The 21,278-nt window shown below is 37.5% G+C and overlaps 2 protein-coding genes across 10 annotated transcripts in view; one reads left to right on the forward strand and one right to left on the reverse strand.

Moving 5' to 3' along the window:
• The first annotated feature begins 201 nt into the window (after window positions 1-201).
• LOC306868416 (paired box protein Pax-6) lies at window positions 202-17,738 on the forward strand. 8 transcript variants are annotated; one of them, XM_079414562.1, is made up of 14 exons: window positions 227-579; window positions 4,086-4,235; window positions 6,451-6,522; window positions 6,736-6,789; window positions 9,777-9,907; window positions 10,331-10,372; window positions 10,463-10,678; window positions 10,948-11,113; window positions 14,949-15,107; window positions 15,312-15,394; window positions 15,548-15,698; window positions 15,809-15,921; window positions 16,130-16,271; window positions 16,889-17,738. In XM_079414562.1, the coding sequence occupies exons 4-14, from the start codon at window positions 6,777-6,779 to the stop codon at window positions 16,972-16,974; spliced, it is 1,302 nt and encodes a 433-aa protein (XP_079270688.1). In that variant the 5' UTR covers window positions 227-579; window positions 4,086-4,235; window positions 6,451-6,522; window positions 6,736-6,776; the 3' UTR covers window positions 16,975-17,738. The 8 variants fall into 8 exon arrangements, with proteins under 8 accessions (XP_079270689.1, XP_079270688.1, XP_079270685.1 ...); XM_079414563.1 differs by lacking the exon at window positions 10,331-10,372 and having other exon boundaries at window positions 202-579; XM_079414559.1 differs by lacking the exon at window positions 6,451-6,522.
• Window positions 17,739-17,822: 84 nt separating this feature from the next.
• Window positions 17,823-21,278, reverse strand: part of dnajc24 (DnaJ (Hsp40) homolog, subfamily C, member 24) — a 71,773-nt gene continuing 68,317 nt past the window's right edge. For both annotated transcript variants that reach the window (XR_013784099.1, XR_013784100.1), the window contains 2 exons: window positions 18,705-18,843; window positions 17,823-17,930 (listed from right to left, as the gene is read on the reverse strand). The gene's annotated coding sequence lies outside the window, so the exon portion shown is untranslated. The remainder of the gene's footprint in view (window positions 17,931-18,704; window positions 18,844-21,278) is intronic.

Consider the following 21,278-nt stretch of genomic DNA (forward strand, 5'->3'; position numbering starts at 1 on the left):
ATTCAAACACTGTTAGTAAACAGAATTATTAAGTGAGATGAACCTTAAAGAAGCTACATGCTATGGTTTATAGGTTCTCAAATTCGCACACAACAGACAGCAGCTCTTGTTGCTTCAACTTCCAGGTTTGGGGAATGATAAATGGCGTCAAGTGTGACGTGGGCCGTCACTCTAGCCAATCACTGCCAGGTTGAGGTTAATATTAAGAGAAAGTTGATGGTGAGACGAGGACGTCTTTTTTTTCTTCCGAACCACGTTTAAAGAAAGAGGTATTTTCAACAAGACAACACAGTTAACTCGAGGGAGAGTCCAAAGTTGGAACTGCTTTCATCTGTTAAATAGGCTAGTATTTTCATCCAAACTACAAAGAGGGCTTTACAATCTCTCACCACTTCTGTCGTGGTTCCCTTTTCGGCTCGTTGGACTGGATATTATTTACTTTGGGACTAGTTTTGTGAATCGTTTCGGGGTTCTCTCTAGACACTTCTCTCGTCTCCAGGCTCATTTGGAAACGTGCATTTCATAACGAAATCACTCATATATGATTCGCTAGCGGAACGGGCTATATCGTTTATTGAGGTGAGTTTACAAGGTTCTAAATTGTACTTTAAAACATGTTTTCACAAATGTTATGCCATCAGATTGTTGCGGTGACAGCATTTAGGTGTCTGTTAATCTCGAGCAATATCTAATTTACCATGAATGTGACTGCCATGCAGAACTTTATTCCTCTAAAACTATGCCGTGAAGTTAATTTAGTATTCTTCAATACTTGATACACGTTTTGACACCGTGCAGTCAACTGCTTTATGTGAAACATGATTTCATTTAATTGGCTTGTAAAGACATTTGTAAACAGGACATCATGATTATGAGTATAGTCTAATGTTATCTGTCAGATAAGAGTACATATAATTAAACATTTAATCATACTTTGCATCTTTGTTTTCATTATTATTACTATGCGTTGTCATTATTTTAAGAATCAAGGACGTCGCGCATCACTAAGGCTTTCTTTAATAAACAAATTAAAGTTGATAGCTTAACGTATTCGAGTTACTTTAAATACTTTCACCAGTAAGTTAAAGAATAAAATTGATGTCTATATAAACATATTTTCTACTACTAAAATTAATATAGTAATAATAAATAAAAATAATGTGTGGTTGCCGCAAAATTAATATTTTATATAGGCTAGCCTACACAAAAACATTAATTTTCCATAAAAAATACAATTCTTCCTGTAAAGCGTAATTTGTGTATTTAACAACTGTGTATTTAAATAATTGTAGAATAAATATTTTAAGTAGCCTAGTAGGCTACAATATGGCTCATATGCAAATTACACTATTCAGTACTGATATAAAACACAGTCGTTAGAAATACATTTCAAGATTAACATTCCCATTTGACTTGCAATGCATAAACTTTGCCCTGAATGAAGATTACACGGTCCATAAATTATGTCACAATTGCTATTTTATCGAAATATTTTAATGTTTACACTTTATGCAGCTTTACAGAAATCCACTTTCACTAACTAATTAAAATGAGTTAGGCTGCAAAACATTTTCCCTCTGAAATAACAAGCAAAAGGTAGAACTGAAATAATTTAAATTATTAGCTCACAACAACTTGTCTATTATACCTAATGAAATGGAACAATGTGTAACTTTTTGGATCATGGCCGCCTAGAGTTAGCCTACACAGGGCCCTTTGCCAGTGCGGTGGGCAACCACGCCAAAAAAACTTTGGTAGGTCCCCTCCCCCAGGAAATGGTGACTGGATGTGGGGCTTGCACTGGCCATAACGATAAACTTTTCCCACATTGCCTTAATAAGAGCCAGTTCTCTCTCTCTATAGACGTCTCTCTCGCTCGCTCTGACGTCAGCTGCATTCAGTCCTGTCCCCGCCCCTTATTATTAGTTTTTTTTTTCTCCCTGTTGAAAACTTTTAGGGAGAGGCGAGGCACCGTCTATTTTGCCTGAGGGAAATAGCGACAAGATTAGGGTCTTTTTCATGACCAAACACCACTGACTGCTAATCCGACCTGTGCTAATTGATGGGAGGACTACAAGAGTCCATCCGTGTGAAAAGTCTGGAACTAGTCAAATATTTGATGTCGACCAGCCTTTTAAACTATAGAGCAAATATACACTTCTTTGGTTACCATAAGCATATTTTAGTGGCTTCTTATTTTTGTTTTCTTTCCTTCTTTCTTTTTTAAAATAAATACACTGCTAAAAATTAAACGTTCCAATTAGAACCAAAATATTTTCAAAGTGTGATGTCATGGAATCTTCCATACATAACGTTTTATTCACTAAATTTTGGTATAGGCTACTTTAAAAACAAATAAATTACATCACTGAACAACCTCATTTTAAAATACTGTTAGCTATTAAGATGCTTTTCTTAATAAGATTTTGTGCTGAACCTTCAAAAACATTGAAGAGTTTTTATTGTTGAAAGTGTAATGTTAAAACTGCTCTATTTTAAGGACAACCATCAGTTAGGATGCTACGAATATATTAAACAGGATGGAGTCGACACGCTACAGACAAAAAATAAATAAAAAGCGTTTGAATCTCAGTGCAGTAGCACAACGTGTTGCATTTCAAGCTGAACTTGCACCTTCGGAGGAACCAGCAAAACTTTAAAATGGGAAGGAGAGGGAAAATATCAAACGGCGTGGCGGGGTCGCACCGCAGGACCCGAGATGACAGTGCATGACGGTCGCGCCAGCTCATTATCCGACTCCCATTGCGATGCAGACTCTTTGGCAGTGTCGTTTGTTTCCTCATTGTGTTATAGTGGGGAATGCAATGGTTGTCAGAGCTCGCATTCACTTTCGCGATAGTTTATTGATGAGCTCCGACTTTTAGCACTTTTCACATGTCAAAACGAAGTCAAGTGTATGCATCCACAGCTTAATTTTATGCTCCGTGCGTCCCAACACATTTTGTCTCTCTTTAAAGATGTCCCACCATGCTATACGTCCCCCCTCCCCTCTCCATTTCTTGTATCCCAACCCGGAATCTATTCCACTCCAGTGAACGGGTGGAACACCCCAAGCTGCGAGTGGCGAGCTGAGAGTGCAGCGCATGTAACCTCGAACACAGGCTCGGAGGGGTTGCTTTGGAGTTTACCGAGGTGTGTGCTAATGTCCAAGCAATCAACAAATGTAGTTTAAGTGTCCGGCCATGGACGTAATGATATTTTCATTCCCCCCTTGGCAACCCACGACACAGTGTTTCTTTTTCCCCCGCTGAAAACGACAACAAATCACGCTATTAATGTAAATAGTATGGGGTCTCCCAACTGATCGTTGAGCGCGCGCCGTAAAGGCGGATGACATTCTCAGACACCAAGTCAACAATGACACGTGGAGAAAGTTTGGGTTCGTTTCAATCGACAAGAGTAGCGTGAACTGACACAATAATAACGGAGTTAAGGAAAAATGCAAGTAATAAAGCAGGCCAACATTTAAGAAACGCTTAGGCTACTTGTATACAAATTCGCTTGTTTAGTATTGACAACAAATAAGTACTGGCACGGCAAATTCTCATAAAAAATATGGCTATTCCAGATAATTCCAAGAACACGCTTACATGCCAAAAAACAAACAAACAAAATACATTACCATGGTACTTCCTGGTACGTTAAAAAAAAAAAAAACAGGTACTAGTTTTTAACGTGAACGCCCAAAGGCATTTCAATGGAAAAATTCTGGAGAGAATCATATGCTTATGAGGAGTGATTAAGTAGGGTTGAAAACTAGCTTTTTGCTCGGCCCTGTTTCCCGCTCTGTCACCGGGGCAGGAGGAAGTGTTTTGCTGGGAGATGATGACAGAGGTCAGGCTCAGCTAATGGGCCACTGAAGAGGAGAGGAGGCGAGGCACAGACCAGGAACACATACATTAATACACGAGTGCTATCACCAATCAGCATAGGTGCGCGCCCTCTCTCTCTCTCTCTCCCTCTCTTTCCCCCTCTCTCGCTCACTCTCTCCCACGAGCGCACATTTTTCAGTCTCGCGCAGTCTTGACATCCCATTTTACTGTCAATCTCTGTTTCCTTCGCAGGGAATTTAAATTTTCCGCCCGAGATCAGTTGGAAACTATAAAAGACAAACTGTTTGAGGACGATTTTCTAGAACTTCAGAGTCTTCTCCTTATTGTAAGCGAAGTATATCAGCAAGGATACGAAGGCTGTTGGAACTATGCCTCAAAAAGGTAAGTTAAGACATTTTTTTTGTTTCGAGCAACTTGCAAGCATGCACCACTTACAAGTGAAAATGCTAAATGCACGCTACCTTTAAACAAACAAAAAAATGGGTTGTAAATAATAATTATGGGGGAAAAAGTTAGTTATGGCCTTGCAGAAACTGTTTATCAAAACAAAAACGTTCAACGAAAAGCACGATACTAAAAAAGAAAACTTAAAAGCTCGTGGTGTCAAACTCTATCATGGATTTTCACGGACGCTCTTTGCCTTTTTATGCTTTAGCTACGTCGAGTTTTGTGCCAAGCAAACTTCTTATTTATGACAGAGGAAAGCAAAAAGTCACAGTAGGCCAAGACCGCGATCAGTTCTGAAAATGGGAACGCAATGACCCGATGAGGTGGAGTGTCAGGTTGAATCACACCATCACATTCAGCCGGGCGCCACCACCAAATCGCACCGTGAACTTGGTGTTTTGCTTTTCAGTCAGGGAAACGCTGCCTTCTTTGTCCCAGACTAACCATTAAAAAGCATAATTAATTACGTTAATATTTAAACTTCAAACTTAACAGTTCATTTACTCAATTTTTGTTGTGAAGTTTGTAGTAAAAAACGAACAAAAATATGATCGATATTATTTTTGTATCTAATCTAAATCTTGTCTTATAAAAGTATTACATTAAACATCTGACAAATATACAAGTAAATGCTGTCAAATTAAAGCATCTAATTCTTTTTATGCATCTTGATTTTACGGTGCCAGTAATTTTCATGCTATAATACAGGCTACGTATAGTAGTTTTTATAAATTTGTATAAATCAGCACCGTTTTCAGCTTTCTAAACTTTGACTAGAATCTACTTTCAGCCGAATATCAAAGGCTTAAATAAGTGTTTTTAATTAAGAGCCTTCATGTGCACATTAGAACGAACAAAATGCAGATTAGGCCCTGTCAATTACAGCTAGCACTATTAAAACAGATCATTAACTAAAAAGATGAGTGCAGGCAGAAGACCTTAAATAACCCACGTGGGAAAGAAATACTGAATGGTTTACTTCATATCAAATTTAATCGTGATATTACAAATATTTATTTGCGATCCAAATATGGTTTTGAATTGATGTAATTTCTAGAGAAATTAAAAAAGTGAAACGTTGTTAAAAAAAATCTTAATATATCCAAAGAGTAAACAATAATTTTAAAAAGCAATACAGTACATATTTATTTCATGAAATACGTGCAACGCTGGCTGGCGATTGGTGTATTTATTTATTTGTTGCTGTGTACTGTAAACCGCGCACACAATCAATCTACTTAAAAAGAAAAAAAAAATCAAAGCAGTGAGTATTTCTTCAGTGGCCTCCTTTTCGGTAAATGTATTGAATGGGTTCTTTATTGCAATTGTCTTTTACCAATTAAGCACCCCACTGCGCTGTTGTACATTTTTTACAGCCCTTAACGACACATACCAGTAACACAATTACCTCCAGATACTTATAACAAGAAATTACTTTTCTATTTCGCGCAACGAGACAAACAAAAAGGCATTGAGACAACGGGCACCGGGTCATAGTGAGCTGCACTGGCTGTTGCGGGGGTATGCTGGACCGGGTGTAGAAGGAGGAGGGGGGCTCGCTCCCTTCAGCTCTTTGTATTTTTTGAGAGTTGTTGGTACGTTTAGTTGGAAGCGGTGTAGCTAGTTAGGGAGCCCGGGTTTTACTCTCTGGGTTTTGGTGTAGAGGGAGAAAGAAAGCTATTGTTAAAATTCAGCGGGGCTTTGTCGGGGACCCCTCACCCCCTCCTGGCTTTACTTTTGCAGCGCAGCCAGGCGAGGTAGACAGCGTGTGTCACCAGAACAGTGTATCTGAAGGAGAGGAAAAAAGTAGGCCTTGCCCACAACATTTGAAGTGTTCTAATCATGAAGTTAAGGGAAAAGGAGGTGTACAGGTCGAAAGTAATTTGTATAATAATAACAATAATAATAGTAATTTGACTATATTTTTATGATTATTCGAATAAACAAGTAAACGTAAAATAAGAAAAGATTTTAACTATAATAAACATTGGATTTTTTTTTTCATTAAACCGAAAAACTAATTAATTGTTGTCCAATTTATTAGTTATAAAAACACTATCCTAAAAAAAAGCCAATATTAGATTTAGTTGTAATGCTAAAGAAATAATTATGGATAGGTGTACTAATAAATTGTTTTGCTTTGTCCTAGGGATATTTTAATAGAGTGAAGCAGATGAGAGTCTATAAATTGTTTTAAGCGGACAGTCAACTCTGTTTCCAGGCAAGTTTTAAACCCTGGACATAAGTGTATTTGTGGAGACAGTATTTTTTGTTCTAACTTTTTGCAGCATGAATGCAAAAAATGTGAGGCTTCAGCCCACACAAATATTGTCCGTAACTTTCTTGCACACAAGTCTTACACACAATGCACTGCAATACACTTGATTTAAAAATGTGAAACTGATCATTATTATTGGTTCTTTGTGACTAATAGAATACTATAACCGGGCCACGTGGGAATCTGGCGTCGCGTCCATGATGCAAAACAGTAAGTGGAGTTCTTTTCTTTTTCTGAAATGCATTTTTATTATTTAAAAGTAAGGTGTTTGGGGGTGGGGGGGGGGGGGGGGGGGGGTGGCACGAGAAAAACGTGAGGGGCGTCTAGCCAGCAAAGCATTTGTTTTGGTATATTAGTGAAGGCAGTTTACACTGTACATCAGGGGTGTTGGGCGTGTGCATGCTGCCAAATTTTTGCCTGTCATTCATACAGCTCCCTCAAAGTAGCTGAGCACTGCATAGTAAGTTAAACTCATTGCTTAAGCCTGACTTTAACAATTTTAGAGTTTTATGGAACATCTTAAGCCATTATTTAAAATTCTACAGGCTACATTTGAGAGAGCAAAAATTACATTCCCAGCTAGAAATTCCTCGAATGACAAAAAACTCACATGGAAGCCTGCATATCTCTGCATATCTACACAACCTAGTTAGAGTGTCTAACCCATATGCTCTTTGCATAATTGTGTGTGTCTGTGTGTGTTAGAGAGAGACAGGATGTTTCTGCTTGACTTGCTTTTAAATAATTGCTGAATTAATGTTAGCATCGGCGGCCAATCCACCTAGTCCATTAGCAGAGACGAAATTGACATTGCATGATTCTGATGGAACGTCTATCATGTTTATGAAACACCGTGAGAGTGAAATAATAGACTGAGCTTTGATGCAACACTGAGTGTTGTAGAGCATGAATAAATTACATGCGCGGATGTGTCTGTGTCTTTGAGATGTGTGAAGGCCAACTAGCAAAACATATTCTTAGTCATTTGTGGAAAGTACTGAGTAAGTTATGATTACAATAAATGAGACATATTTTCTCTCTTAATGCTGGACAAGAGGTGTATGACATCTGTAATGAAGGTGTGTTGAATGTCATCCTCTCATTTCTATTGTTTTTATTGTTGTAAGTGCCAGTTTTTTTTATCTGTCCTCATACTAACAACTGGTATACTGTGTTAGTCACTAATTTTGACGTCCATAGACTATTTCTGTAGGTGCGACACTTTGGAGTTTTAAAGGAGCGTTTAAATCTAGGTCAGCTGAAGTGGAGCACTGTATGAGCGATAAATAAAAAAATTATATTCCCACATTTTACAAACCATTATTGAAAAAGGCCTTGAGATAAAAAAAACAAAAAAACAAATAAAATATTACTCGCCGAAAAAAGTTTTTGCCTAAAAACTTTCCGTTGATTTTTTTTCCTTCTTAGGGACAAACGGTGTTATTGTACACAAATGTTGTCGTGTGATGTCTCGCGTGTATTACTAAAAAGATATCATTCGGGTTAGGCCTTTGGTTTGTTTAAAGGTCACAGGCGGCAATCCAAGCTTTGTGCTAATAACTCTTGGGTGTATATAGAGAGGAGCGTCCAAATTGACACCATATGTCTTCTTATTAATTGATTAGAAACAGAGTACCGCGCGCGTAATGATTGCCACTGGGCGAGACCGACACCATTCACCGTGGGGAATTATAGAACGATTAAGATTTAACCTTTCAATCGAAAGTTTGATTTTATATCCTAATCTGCGTGTTGGCGAGCTCAAATCAAGTGGCTGTACTTTTAAAGCCATACGGCATTTGATTTCAAAGCCAATAAATCTACATGTGTCTATTTAAATACAAATTAAACTTCGCCCCGAAAAGGGATATGGATTTTCTTTCCGCCTTTCTTCATGTTATGTGTGCCAGAAATATTATCAGAAATAATTCTCAGGTAGTGTGCATAATAAAAATAAAACATTCGTGCATAATTCAGATTTTATATTTCGCTGTGCATACTTATTATGCATAAACCTACAGAACAAAACAGCATCCCGCAGACTCGCTCCCAGTGCGCAAATATAGGCAATGGAGGTTTGTCACTTGGGAAAAAATGAAATGTCACTTTTAATTTATTAAGGGCGAGGCGCGCCCCCGTGGACGTACACGCGCACAGCCCCTGGCTACCTTAAAATTAAGCTTCCCTTAAAGGGGAAATGAGTAGAGTCCAATTTAGTCTGAGTGATATCCAAATGCAGACAGAAAGGGTCGTTTTATCATGCTACTATTTGTCGTGACGATGCGATTTTCAAAAGCAGAGGGATGTCATAAAGTGACATGCCTGCCACAAGTGCTCCAACTGATCTTTTCAATTAGCCTTCCATGCATGATCCAGGGCGACTTCCGCCTATTTCCAGAAATTAAGCTCAAACTTGACGTGCAGCTAGCTTTATTTTAAAGACAAATGTCAGGCAGGCTCATCATATTTTCCCCCTCTTCTATATTTGGAGCTTATTTATTGCAAAGGAGCGTGTGCTCTTGGACTCAATTTAACGCGAGGCTTCGGAGGGAAGGGAGCTGAGAAGTAAAGCAACCCGGGAAGGCTGGCTTTTCCGTTTTGGCTTCAGGTTTGGTGCCTTTGGTCTGCTTTTTAGGGGATTTTCCACTGACAAAGTAACATAATGCTGTGCCTTGGTTGATGCTTTAAAAAAAGTTTTACTTAATGTGTGAGTAACAGTGAGGCTATGCTTTAAATCATAGCAGGGTTAAAGATGTTTTCATATAATGCCACAAATAGCATTACGCCGTCTGATCCGTTTAAGGCTTTGCAAAGATGCGCAAATCTCGGCTCAGTGGGTTGGAGATGTTTTGCTCCAGATCATACGAGAGCGCTGACGCTTAATCAATGTTCTGCATGTGTAATTATATTACAGTTGTGCATTAGGAGATTATGATAGTACGAGCACATCTGGAGAACAGTCGAAAACATATGACAGCTGAACAATAGCAATAATGACCGGCTATGCTGATTTAAAAGCGATTTACTCTGAAGATTGAGATTTGTTGACAATGCTCTTGTAATGCTTGACTCATTTTAGACAATCGCGACCTGAAGGCTTCTGTGATTGGAATCTGTTTAAATAGAGTCTGTATTTTGAGGCTCCTGCGCTTAATGCTTGGTGATTTACAACGGGATCTTACCTTCTTCTTTTTAAGGTCACAGTGGAGTGAACCAGCTCGGCGGTGTGTTCGTCAACGGCAGACCGCTGCCAGACTCCACGAGACAGAAAATAGTTGAACTCGCTCACAGTGGCGCGCGGCCGTGTGACATATCCCGGATTCTGCAGGTGATGAGAATGCATATTTTCCGTTCATGTGAACTCTTCACCAAGAATTAAAATATTTATACACTAGTTTTGCTTAACATTTGTGCTTTCATACTTACTTGTTTCCAGCTGTATAGTAGTTTTTAAAACAATTATATATATATATATATATATATATATATATATATTTATTTTTTTTTTTTTTTTTTTTTTTTTTTTTTTTAAGTCCTTGCATTATTAATGCCAGCGCACAACAAGGATTCATTTCAAATGTCAATTTGGAATGCATAAACCGAAGTCTTGTGGAATGGATCGAAGAAGTTCTCTTTTTTCCCCATTTGGCAATTTTTAAAATTGGCGACCGAAATGCATTTTAAAAAGTGCACAATTTCTCGTACCACTGAAGACATATTTTTCGTGTTAAAGGTATTTCTTGTGTTATAGACCCATGCTGATGCAAAAGTCCAAGTGCTGGACAATGAAAACGTAAGCTTATCATTGCTTGCAGCATACACTTAACATTTCACACTAGTCTTAAATAATGTATGTGAATTGTTTCTTTTGTTTTCCATCTAGGTGTCGAACGGCTGCGTGAGTAAAATCTTGGGTAGATACTATGAAACGGGCTCCATCAGACCCAGGGCGATCGGAGGAAGTAAACCACGAGTAGCGACTCCCGAGGTGGTCGGCAAAATTGCCCAGTACAAGAGGGAGTGTCCGTCAATCTTCGCGTGGGAAATCCGAGACAGGCTGCTATCAGAGGGGGTCTGCACAAACGATAATATACCCAGTGTAAGTTCTTTCAGAGAACTTAATGCGTAATAGTTTGATGCAATGTTTTAAAAGCATGCACCAATGACCTTGAACGTGAACATTCTCCAATATCGGTCTTCTCCGGCCGTTGCTATTATTTCCTCTACACCAGAGGACAATGCAATGCGATGTAATGCTCTGGCATGTAAGCCTGTGCAGAAATGGGGCCAATCGTTCCAAAAGCCAACATGCCACATCGCGGATGCGCTCTTTAATTAATGTGCCGCATCTTTGGGTTCGTCTTTCAGGTGTCATCGATAAACAGAGTACTGCGCAACCTGGCTAGCGAAAAGCAACAGATGGGCGCAGATGGCATGTATGAAAAGCTGAGGATGCTGAACGGTCAGACCGGCACGTGGGGGACCCGGCCGGGATGGTACCCCGGAACCTCAGTGCCAGGACAGCCCAATCAAGGTATGGCTATTTTACTTTTCATAGAGGAAGGTTGTGTCAAAAGGGGCATTGGATTCGCTAAATTTAATTGTTATTTTGCAACCTGGAGTAAATTAGCCTATAATTAATTATATATATATATATATATATATATATATATATAAATAATTATAGGCTAATCAGAGAGCTTAATGCGTAATAGTAACAACTTAATGCAGTAAGTTGTTAGTAGTAACTTAATGCGTAATAGAACTTAATGCGTAATATATAAAACAATTTCCATATTAATAATAAAAGTATGTCGTTTTTTAATCCACATGCTTTTAAGTAGCATATTATTAGACGATATATAACTTTTTTTCTAATTTATCAAATGCATGTTAAATCATTTATCATGCATGTTACACGGAGATTAATCCACTGTTATAACAGCAACAATTTAATTATGTTTGAATTAATAAATACATAATGCCATGACTATAATGATGATATAAAAATTAATAATAATAATTGCAATCCACCTTCACAATTCTTAAAGAACGCGACATCGAATAAACAAGGATTCCCTGTACAAAATATTTTTCTGTCACACAGAAAAATGTGTTAAGGGAACAGTTCTGTCGCTATGTAATAGCTCATTAGAGAACGTTTTGTTTCCCATTAAGGCGACATAAATACGCGTTTAGTTTGAGGAGACAGCTGTGGAAATGTTCCACCGGAGACACCCTGGACATGACATGGCAACGTCTGCCAATTAGACTTGTCACTGTTAAAGGCGCTACACAACGAAAGACAGACATATAAAAAGATATGATAAATAGAGAATTATTGTCTGTGTAATATCGGCCTGTCAAATTATTGACTGGTTTACAGCAACTGTAAAATATCAAAACAAACGTGTTTTATACAAAGGAGAGTAGCCTAAAACTGGCTCATTCGAGCAAATTACGTTTTATAATATTTAACTTCTTTATAATTGCAATTAGGACATTTACATAAAATACTGTGCAGGATACGCCTATGAAATATGGTCTCGTACGCACCATGTTTGAGACGAAATCTTATTAATAAAAGTGCTTATTTATTTTATTCTGTGGATTCATTGCCAGAACTCTAAATCATCTAGTTTTTGATTTGTTACGACAAATATGAAACAATGTAACAACAACAACAACAACAATACATTTGTGGCTGGCTAATTTTTTGCGAGTCTACAAACCTTACCCTAATGCTTTTTTAAATTGCTAACTTAGGCCTGTATAATTTTCATCACTATCGTTTCGAAGTCCACTCCCAAAGTAGGCTATTAGTCAGGGTGAGGTTTCTTAGCGAGACAAATATGGTCGAAATCTGATGAATGTCACGCAACACAGAATAAAATAGCGGATTCATCTGGGCTGACAGGACGCTAAAAGAGACAACTCTATCGCATTCAGAGGACTCCTAGCAGCCCCTCCTCCGCCATAGGCTCGGGGTGCTAAAGCCGTCTAAAGGATTTGGACACTTTTCTTTTTCCAAGGGTCCTCGCATGTTTTGATCAAGGCCTCCACAGCTGAAAGATGCCGTGGTTGTTTTGCCACCTTTTTGCTCGCCTTCCGCCTCACCGGTTAGAACAACGCCCCAATAAGGAATGATTTTATTTCCCAGCGCCTTTCTCAGAGAAAAGAAATCCGAAATCTGGCGACAGTTGGTCAGGCTTTTGAGAACAGGCCACACATTCGGATTAGCTCTTGAAAATTGTGGATACTAAACACAAAGACCTTTTAAAACTTTCTTAGAACATTGAAATGCACTCTTTGAAAAATAAATAACTTTGAGAAGAAAAGGAAAGCTAGTAGCCTGATATTTCTTGCTACATCAGTAGAAGAGTAACCATGTCTAATTTACATCATATCAATAAAAAGTATGGAAAAGTACATTTTTGACAGAATATTTTCCAATGGTTATATGCGCATGCAGTGAGCTTCATTTTAGTCTCTTATTCAATTATATGATTTTTACTCAGTTCACAATCTCCAGAAAATATATATAAAAAATGTACACATTAAGCAAATAATCTACTTCCAAAAATACTCCAAGAATGGTGCACTTAATTTCATAACACTGTAGTTTTAACTCATTTAACGTCATATTGTTTCCTAGCTAAATAAACACGTGCATTTTTACTCTATGGATAGCCCAATGAAACAAACCGTCTTTCCAAAAAAAACAATCATGAGAATGTAAAATTTTTATTCTGGATCAACTGTAACCTATGGGAAACAACAGAGTCCAAAAACACATTTGCTCAATCATACAGTGACCACACTCTCACACACACACACACACACACACACACACGTTGGTTTTTGTGGTTTATGGGGACTCTCCATAGGCGTAATGGTTTTTATACTGAACAAACTGTATGTGCTATTGCCCTACACCTAAACTTAGCCCTCACAGGAGACTTTGTGCATTTTTAGATTTTCAAAAAAACACCATTTAGTATGTTTTTTTAAGCCTTTTGAATTACGGGGACATAGGCAGTGTCCTCATAAACCACCTTCATATTGTAATACCTCTGTCATACCCATGTCATTATACAAATTTGTGTCCTCATAAACCACATAAACATGCACACACACACACACACACGTTTCTATATTTGTAGGGAAAAATGGAACGATAACTGATAAAATGATTTAATTTATAATTAAGATTAAGATAATTTTCTTTTCTTTTTTTAATTGGACACAGTTATTAAAAGCAGGCTCTGTGTTTTCCAAATGGTCACAATTATGATGTTTACAGGTCCTATATGAGCTTTATTTTATACATTCATAACAGACCCTTTAAATAATATATATTCCAAATTATGACAGGTTATACATGACTTCCTTGTATAGTGCACAGAAATCATCTTTCAAATGCAACTGGGTGGCCATGTGACTACTTACACTACCACCCATGTAAAAGCTTGGGGTTTCATTAATATCGCAAGACTCTCCACAATACATCAAGTTTTTTTCAAACTCCAAACTAAATGTACTGGTGTCCAACAACACAGCAGGTTAAAGCTTATCGACTCTCAGTTGGCACTCCAATCCTTTAGTCTGTGAGACAAACAAGAGGCTTCGTATTTAGATGTCTCATTCACGGTGGCCTGGCTGTTTTTCTTCCTGCGCCTATCAGAAGGTATAAATCCTAACCGAGGTTGAACGGGCCGGCCCTAGGGACAGTGATTAATGACAGTAGAGCATAAAGGTTAACACGCCGAGCTGAAAAGTCTGTTGACTGGAATCCTCGTGCTACAATGACTGCTGGAGAGAATCCTTTTGTCGCCCGCTCCAATTGTGTCCTCAAAATTCAACCCACGAAAGTTGTGCCATCCGTCCTCCCAGCGAGTATTTAAGAGTTACCCTTACTCTCCCGCATTGTGTAGCTGTGAAAGCATCCCTCTCCTATTCAAGTATTGGTGGTCACCTCAATAGCTCTGAAAACGCCCATATGGTGGCCGTAGCCTAATTGAAGAACTCGGGAATGAAAAGGGGGAGAGGGTGTTTGGTTTTTAAAAAACATTTCAGAGGATCTGAAAAGGTTTCTGGGACATTTTATCGCATTTCTGTAAAGCCCTCAAGCTTGTCAGCCTTTGTGACTCGATGCTGAAAGATCTAAGTGAGCGTGCTCTAAATGTTTTCCCACAACATCGCAGAGGGCGATACAGTAGCCTGCAAAACGCTCCACTCATTTTCTACCAAAATCTAAATATGACAGGCAAGCCAAGATATACCTTATTTAAAAACTAGAGTCCAAACACAGAATGAGAAGTGTGAATAAACAGAACAAACTTACATTTTATATTTCCTTTCCTTTCCAGATGGCTGCCAACAATCAGACGGAGGCGGTGAGAACACAAACTCAATAAGTTCCAATGGAGAGGATTCAGATGAAACCCAAATGAGGCTTCAGCTAAAAAGAAAATTGCAAAGAAACCGCACATCTTTTACACAAGAACAAATAGAAGCACTTGAAAAAGGTAAACATGAAGAATAGAGCTAATATGAAAGCATCTGTAGACTAGCTACAACTGAACAAAATAATCACACTTCATTTCAAGAATAAAACTTTTGTAAACTTTTATATTTAAATTAAATGCATGACGTTTAAGCAACCATTGTGTAATTGAACAGAAAATGATTAATTTTTTAACTCATGGCTTATTTTTTAATGTTTCCACCAGAGTTTGAGAGAACGCACTATCCTGACGTTTTTGCACGAGAGAGACTAGCTGCGAAAATAGATTTACCGGAAGCAAGAATACAGGTGCTAAGAAATACATCAACACAGAAATGAAGACCTAAAGGGACAAATATTAAATACAAAAGCGTCCCACTTTATCTTTATTCATCCTAGATACCGCTTGTTCTACATCGTTTTAAAATGTCTTTGATAACTAACTAAAGTACGTCTCTCCAGGTGTGGTTCTCGAACAGAAGAGCAAAATGGAGGAGAGAGGAGAAGTTAAGAAATCAAAGAAGACAAGCCACAAACTCTTCGAGTCACATACCCATCAGTAGCAGCTTCAGCACTAGCGTTTATCAGCCAATCCCTCAGCCCACAACGCCAGGTAAAACCTCTACAACATGCATATTGTTGGCTCACGAGGGCCTTAAGCAAACACTAGTGAAAATTTACCAAAATAGTATGTTTAGATTATTTTTTCCTTTTTTTAAACAGTATCCTTCACATCAGGCTCAATGTTGGGAAGATCAGACACAGCCCTTACGAACACATACAGCGCCCTGCCACCAATGCCAAGCTTCACCATGGCCAACAACCTTCCTATGCAAGTATGTCTACATTTGTCAGTTTAGTGCCTCACACTGTACTATATTGTTCTATGCTATGTTGGGCTTGCCTTAGTATTTCAAAGGATTAGTAATTTGATATTTCAGAGCAGTGTAAAATCTTATGCAATTACAGCATACAGGTCTGTAAGGCGGGTTCTATCAGATGTGAGTGTTGCTGACAGGTCTGCCCTTTTTACCCCCTCCACAGCCCAGCCAGACCTCATCCTACTCCTGCATGCTGCCCACTAGTCCTTCACTGAATGGGCGGAGCTATGACACATACACACCCCCGCACATGCAGGCACATATGAACAGCCAATCAATGGCCACCTCAGGCACAACCTCAACAGGTAAACCTTTATTCCTCTACTAAAGCAAAAAATTAAAAGAAATATTTAAAAAATAAAATAAAATTGTAATACTATATATTTCTTTATTAAAGACTTTCTTAAATGTTTTTAAATTTTTTAATTAAAATGAATTAAATTTTGTATACCATTTTTTTTAAAAAGCAGAAAATGCTCTGAAGTCACATATGTGAGACATAATAAGCCTCAGTGTTTTCTGAAATTTACTGTCAATTTTATTAAATATTTTTAATATTGAATTTATTATTTTTTTTGTATATTTTATGATTTAATATTTTATCATATACAATACATAGCATTTAAAATGTATTATTCTATTAGATCATTTTAATATTTTATTTTAAATTAATTAAAATATTAAACAAGAAATTTTATATTTTTATTAAAATTTGTACGACAGTCTTAACTTTTTCAGAAATTTATTTATAAACTAATTAAATATTTTTTTAACATTTAACTTATTATTTAAAATCTCGATGTCTGATTTGTTATATATTAAACATGCATACTCTATACATGTTTTTTTTTGTTGAGAATTGCTCTTAAGTTACATAATATGACAAGTCTAAATATTTCCACATTTTTTCCACATGCTACAGGTCTAATCTCGCCTGGAGTGTCTGTACCAGTCCAAGTGCCAGGCAGTGAACCAGACATGTCCCAGTACTGGCCCAGACTACAGTGAGAACAAGACACACGAGAACAAAAAAAGAGAAAACAGAGGAGAGGAAAAGAGAGAGGAGCTTCTTCACCTCCTTATGTCTATTTGGCTTCAAGGCAGGGCTGTTCAGCAGTATTTAACTATGGAAGGAAAGGAGAAGGCTCTAAAGGACCTTTTTGTACTGGGATAGTGCCACTTCTCTATCATTCTTTGGACACAAAGACTTAAAGAATAAAAGAGAACAGACTTCTGTAAAGTGCCCGGTATTATAACGTAAAATGGAAAAAAAAATCTGTTTTTCAGTTTCCAACCTAAGTCATTTTGATGTATTTGTACATGTAATGGCCAATTGTATGTTATGACAAAAAAGGAAAAAAAAAGAACAACCGTGGATGGATTGTCAAACCAAGTTGGTCTTGCATCGGTGAGAGGAAGATCATTTGTGCAGGCTTATTCATCATTCTTTTTTCATCATCAGCTGATATCAAGAACTGCCCATTTCTGTTTCAAACGTGGACCTGTAGAAACAAACAATCTCTGTATCATTTCAAGACAAAAATAGTTAAAAGGAAGCCAATCCAGAAATTGTTTTCCAAAGCTTGCAGACAAACGTAAGCTATTTGTTGAACATGGTGACTGCTGAACCGGAGGAGGAAAATGTTTGGTAGTTTAAAACGGTAGATTGTGTCTTCGGTATAATTCAGTTTTGTTTATGTCAAAATGTAAGTATTTGTCTTCCCTAGAAGTCTCGCAGAACAATTTCTATAATAAAATTAATTTCATTTTATAATTTTCTGAATATTCAATACATGCTTTTCACTGAAGGCCACTTTTTAAACATAACTAACATTATTGAAGCTGACAATAAGAATATGGTGTATTATTTATTACAATCATCAGTTCATCCAATCTCATACATCCTTTTTAATAATTATTAATTCATTTGCTGCTTTTAAGTGTTTAATCTCCAGCAGATGGTTCTGAAACACAAAAATTAATAGTGAAAGAAAAATTTAATGAAAAACAAAAAAGGCCATTTCAGCCTTTTTATCTCCAAATACGTGATTGAAAATATATTATATTTACCATAATTATCCAAATCTGCATTCATATTACATTTCCATTCAGAAGAAACTTGAAACTAGATGTGATTCTTGTGATTTTTCAATAAGCCTGTTCTCTTTAAAAGAATCTGCATGTTAATAATGGTGTACTAAGTTAAATTGTTTCATAAAAGGAATGAAAAACAAAAAAGTGGTGTTTCATAATCAAAAAACGCATTCACTGCTGTGCATAGATGTATGAATGCCAGCAGGGTTGCCAGGTCTGCGTAACAAAACCAGCCCAGTTGATACTCAAAAGTAGTCCAATCACGGCCAAAAGTAGTCCAATCACGGCCAAAACTAGCCCATTCGCGTTCCGGGGGGAAATGGCTCATAATCATAATCAAATCATAATCCCGTTCCAGCGGGTCAAACTTGCTTCCAGAAAGTCCCACCTTGGTCGCAATCGTGTTTCAGGGGACGGCGGATTTAGCTTCGGTCCGTGGCAGCAGTTTATAAAAATAGCCCAATTCCGTGGGAAAACCGCGGACTTGGCAACACGGGCTACCGGCATGCATTTAAGAAACGTTTCGGAAAGTATTATATTTGAAACACCACTACGGACATAATGAGAAAAGTAGCAAACAAAAAGAACTTAAGCAACTGTTTACTCAAAAGAAGAAATCAAAAGCGTAAAAAACAGTATCTTACCATTTATCTTACTTTAAGTGTAAGGAATGATTGCAGGGTAAAATATGTGATTTTGCCCCCTCGGGAGACCCAGCAGGGAGGGAAATGTAGAGAAGAATCCTTACAGGAGAACAGTCAGGTATGTGTGACTGCGATTGGCCTGTTCGTCACGTACAGAAAATACAACCAACATTAGGTGTGTCAACAAAAATACCAACAAAGACAAAATGATACAGTAGACTGGAAAATGTATATAATTTGCGTATAACTGCCCTAGTATGTAACTAAATTGAAATGACAGTCATCTAAGTTTTCCTGCACTGATGCAATTAAGAACTGAGTAGAAGTTAGGATCGCAAATTTGTGTTGATATTAAAGACCACAAAAGAAACGAAGAGCTAAACTTCAAGCTTGACAGTTTAAACGACTGTTGAATTTATGAGATGGCACTGTTAACGTTAGCATAAAATGTAGAATCATATTTAACTGTAGGTAATTCCTGATATAATAGCCTACGCTGTGGGAGTTTGAGTATTGGATGAATCAAGCATCTATGAACTGTATTCCTTTGTTAACAGCCGCAGACAATGTATATTAATAGTTTAAGTTGTTGCAAAATTCAACCATTCAACAAATTAATTGTAAATATATAGGCTACTGTATATACACAGGAGGATAATTTGAAAATACTCTAATTTGAGGGTCTGATAAGTGCATTTTTAGCAACTAAAAATATCTAGTGAATGGTTTAGTGCCAAAGAAACTTTTACAATCTAGAACATTCATTCAAAAACATGTTTCTTACTCCAAAAACATGACAATTTGTACTTCCTTTCTCTTTTTTAGACACAGGCTACCAAAAGTCAACCAAAGTACACACAAGCCATCCATGTATGAAAGCTAGTCAGAAACAGCCTTGTCGGGGTATGTTTTCACACCAGCGAGCACAACGCTAAGGAGACTTGCGATGGGACATGCGTTCAGCCTGCAGCGATCACATTGAACCCACTTCGAAATGGAAACCCCAGATATGTCTGCTCCATGTACATAGCTGTGAGAATTTGACTTGATTTGGTTGTATGTTTAGTCACAATAGGACTTCAGAGGTGGAAAATACCTCTGATTGAAAGTGAGGCAAGACTATTTTCTCCAGCCAAGGAACAAACAACAACAGACCTTTCATTTAGGTTCATCTGCAAAGGATTTCAGTGTACAGTCATGACAAGAGGCTATGAGATGTGGCTTAGTGGTTTGCGCACAAGGCCGTGAGCTGTGTCTGGGAGACACAAGCTCAAATTTAGCTTGTGATATTACTGATTCCACTTTCCCTTCTTCGCCCCATCACCTTCTGTCCTTTTCTGCTGTATCGATGAAGTGGCAAAAAGCCTCAAAATAAAATAATACTATAAATTTACAACTAACATTCAAAGCTAACCGTAAAATTCAAGAAAACTACCTTCAAAGCTACAGTACTGTTCAAAGTTTTAGATGTAAAATGAGGATGCTGTCAAAAATAATATCATAATTAGATTTTCTTTATCAATTAACTAAATTAAATCAACATTTGGTGTGACCTCCCTTTGTGTTTAAAGCAGATTTTGCCCTAGCTGCACTTGCGCATAGTTTTTCAGGTAGCTCTGCAGGTAGGTTTCTTGAAGCATCTTGGAGACGTTGCCACAGTTCTTCTGGATTTAGTCTGTCTCAGTTTGTTCTGTTTCTTCATGTGATACAGACAGACTGGATGATGGCGAGATCAGATCTCTGTGTGGAGCACTGGCTGTTGTCAGACTCCTTGTGCAAACAATTATCTCAATGGATTATTACAATTAATAGCAAAATTAATGTTTGGAAAAGTAAACATTTTCTACTGACACACTACAACAAAAGATAGAAATAACTGACTTAAAACCGTTTTTTAGCAGGTGAAAATACTAGTGTTCTAATAATTTTGGCCACCACTGTATGTATGTATTTATGTATGTGTGTGTGTGTGTGTGTGTGTATTATACAATACTGTCAAGTACAGATTATTGAATAACATATCCGTAGTGAATTTGAACAAATATTGCATATTAAAATAATAAAATAAATTGAATAAAACTAAAATTAAAATGAAATAAAATAAATAAAACATTTAGGATGATCAGTTTAAGATTCTTAAATAACACATCTGTTGAGAAGACGTCTGCTGTTTTATAGGGTGTTTATGTGCTAATCAAATGAGTTTGAATCTCAGGCCTTGTTTGCATGAAGCGGTTAAATAGGAGCAGAGGAAACCCAGGTGTTTCTAGTCCATGGCTGTACTGCTCCACACCTCAGCCCCAGCACTTACTGGATTCTGCCAAAGCCTATTCGCTCAAACGCTTGGCTGTTTCTGACAAGTCTAGAGGCTAAAGCTGCATCTGCTGAATGAGAGAGAATGAAAGAGAGACACAGAGGATGAGGAGGAGGCAAAAAAGACCAATGAAAATCTAGAGAGAGGGCGATATTTTGTCCCTTTTCTGAAGTCGAGGAGCATTTAAATATGACAGGACACAATTATGTTTCGCTCTGTTGTTGGCTGCAGATGCGTGCGCTCTGTTGTAATTCTGCTCT

Source organism: Barbus barbus (assembly GCF_936440315.1).
Source record: "Barbus barbus genome assembly, chromosome: 50".
In the NCBI taxonomy this organism is placed as follows: domain Eukaryota; kingdom Metazoa; phylum Chordata; class Actinopteri; order Cypriniformes; family Cyprinidae; genus Barbus; species Barbus barbus.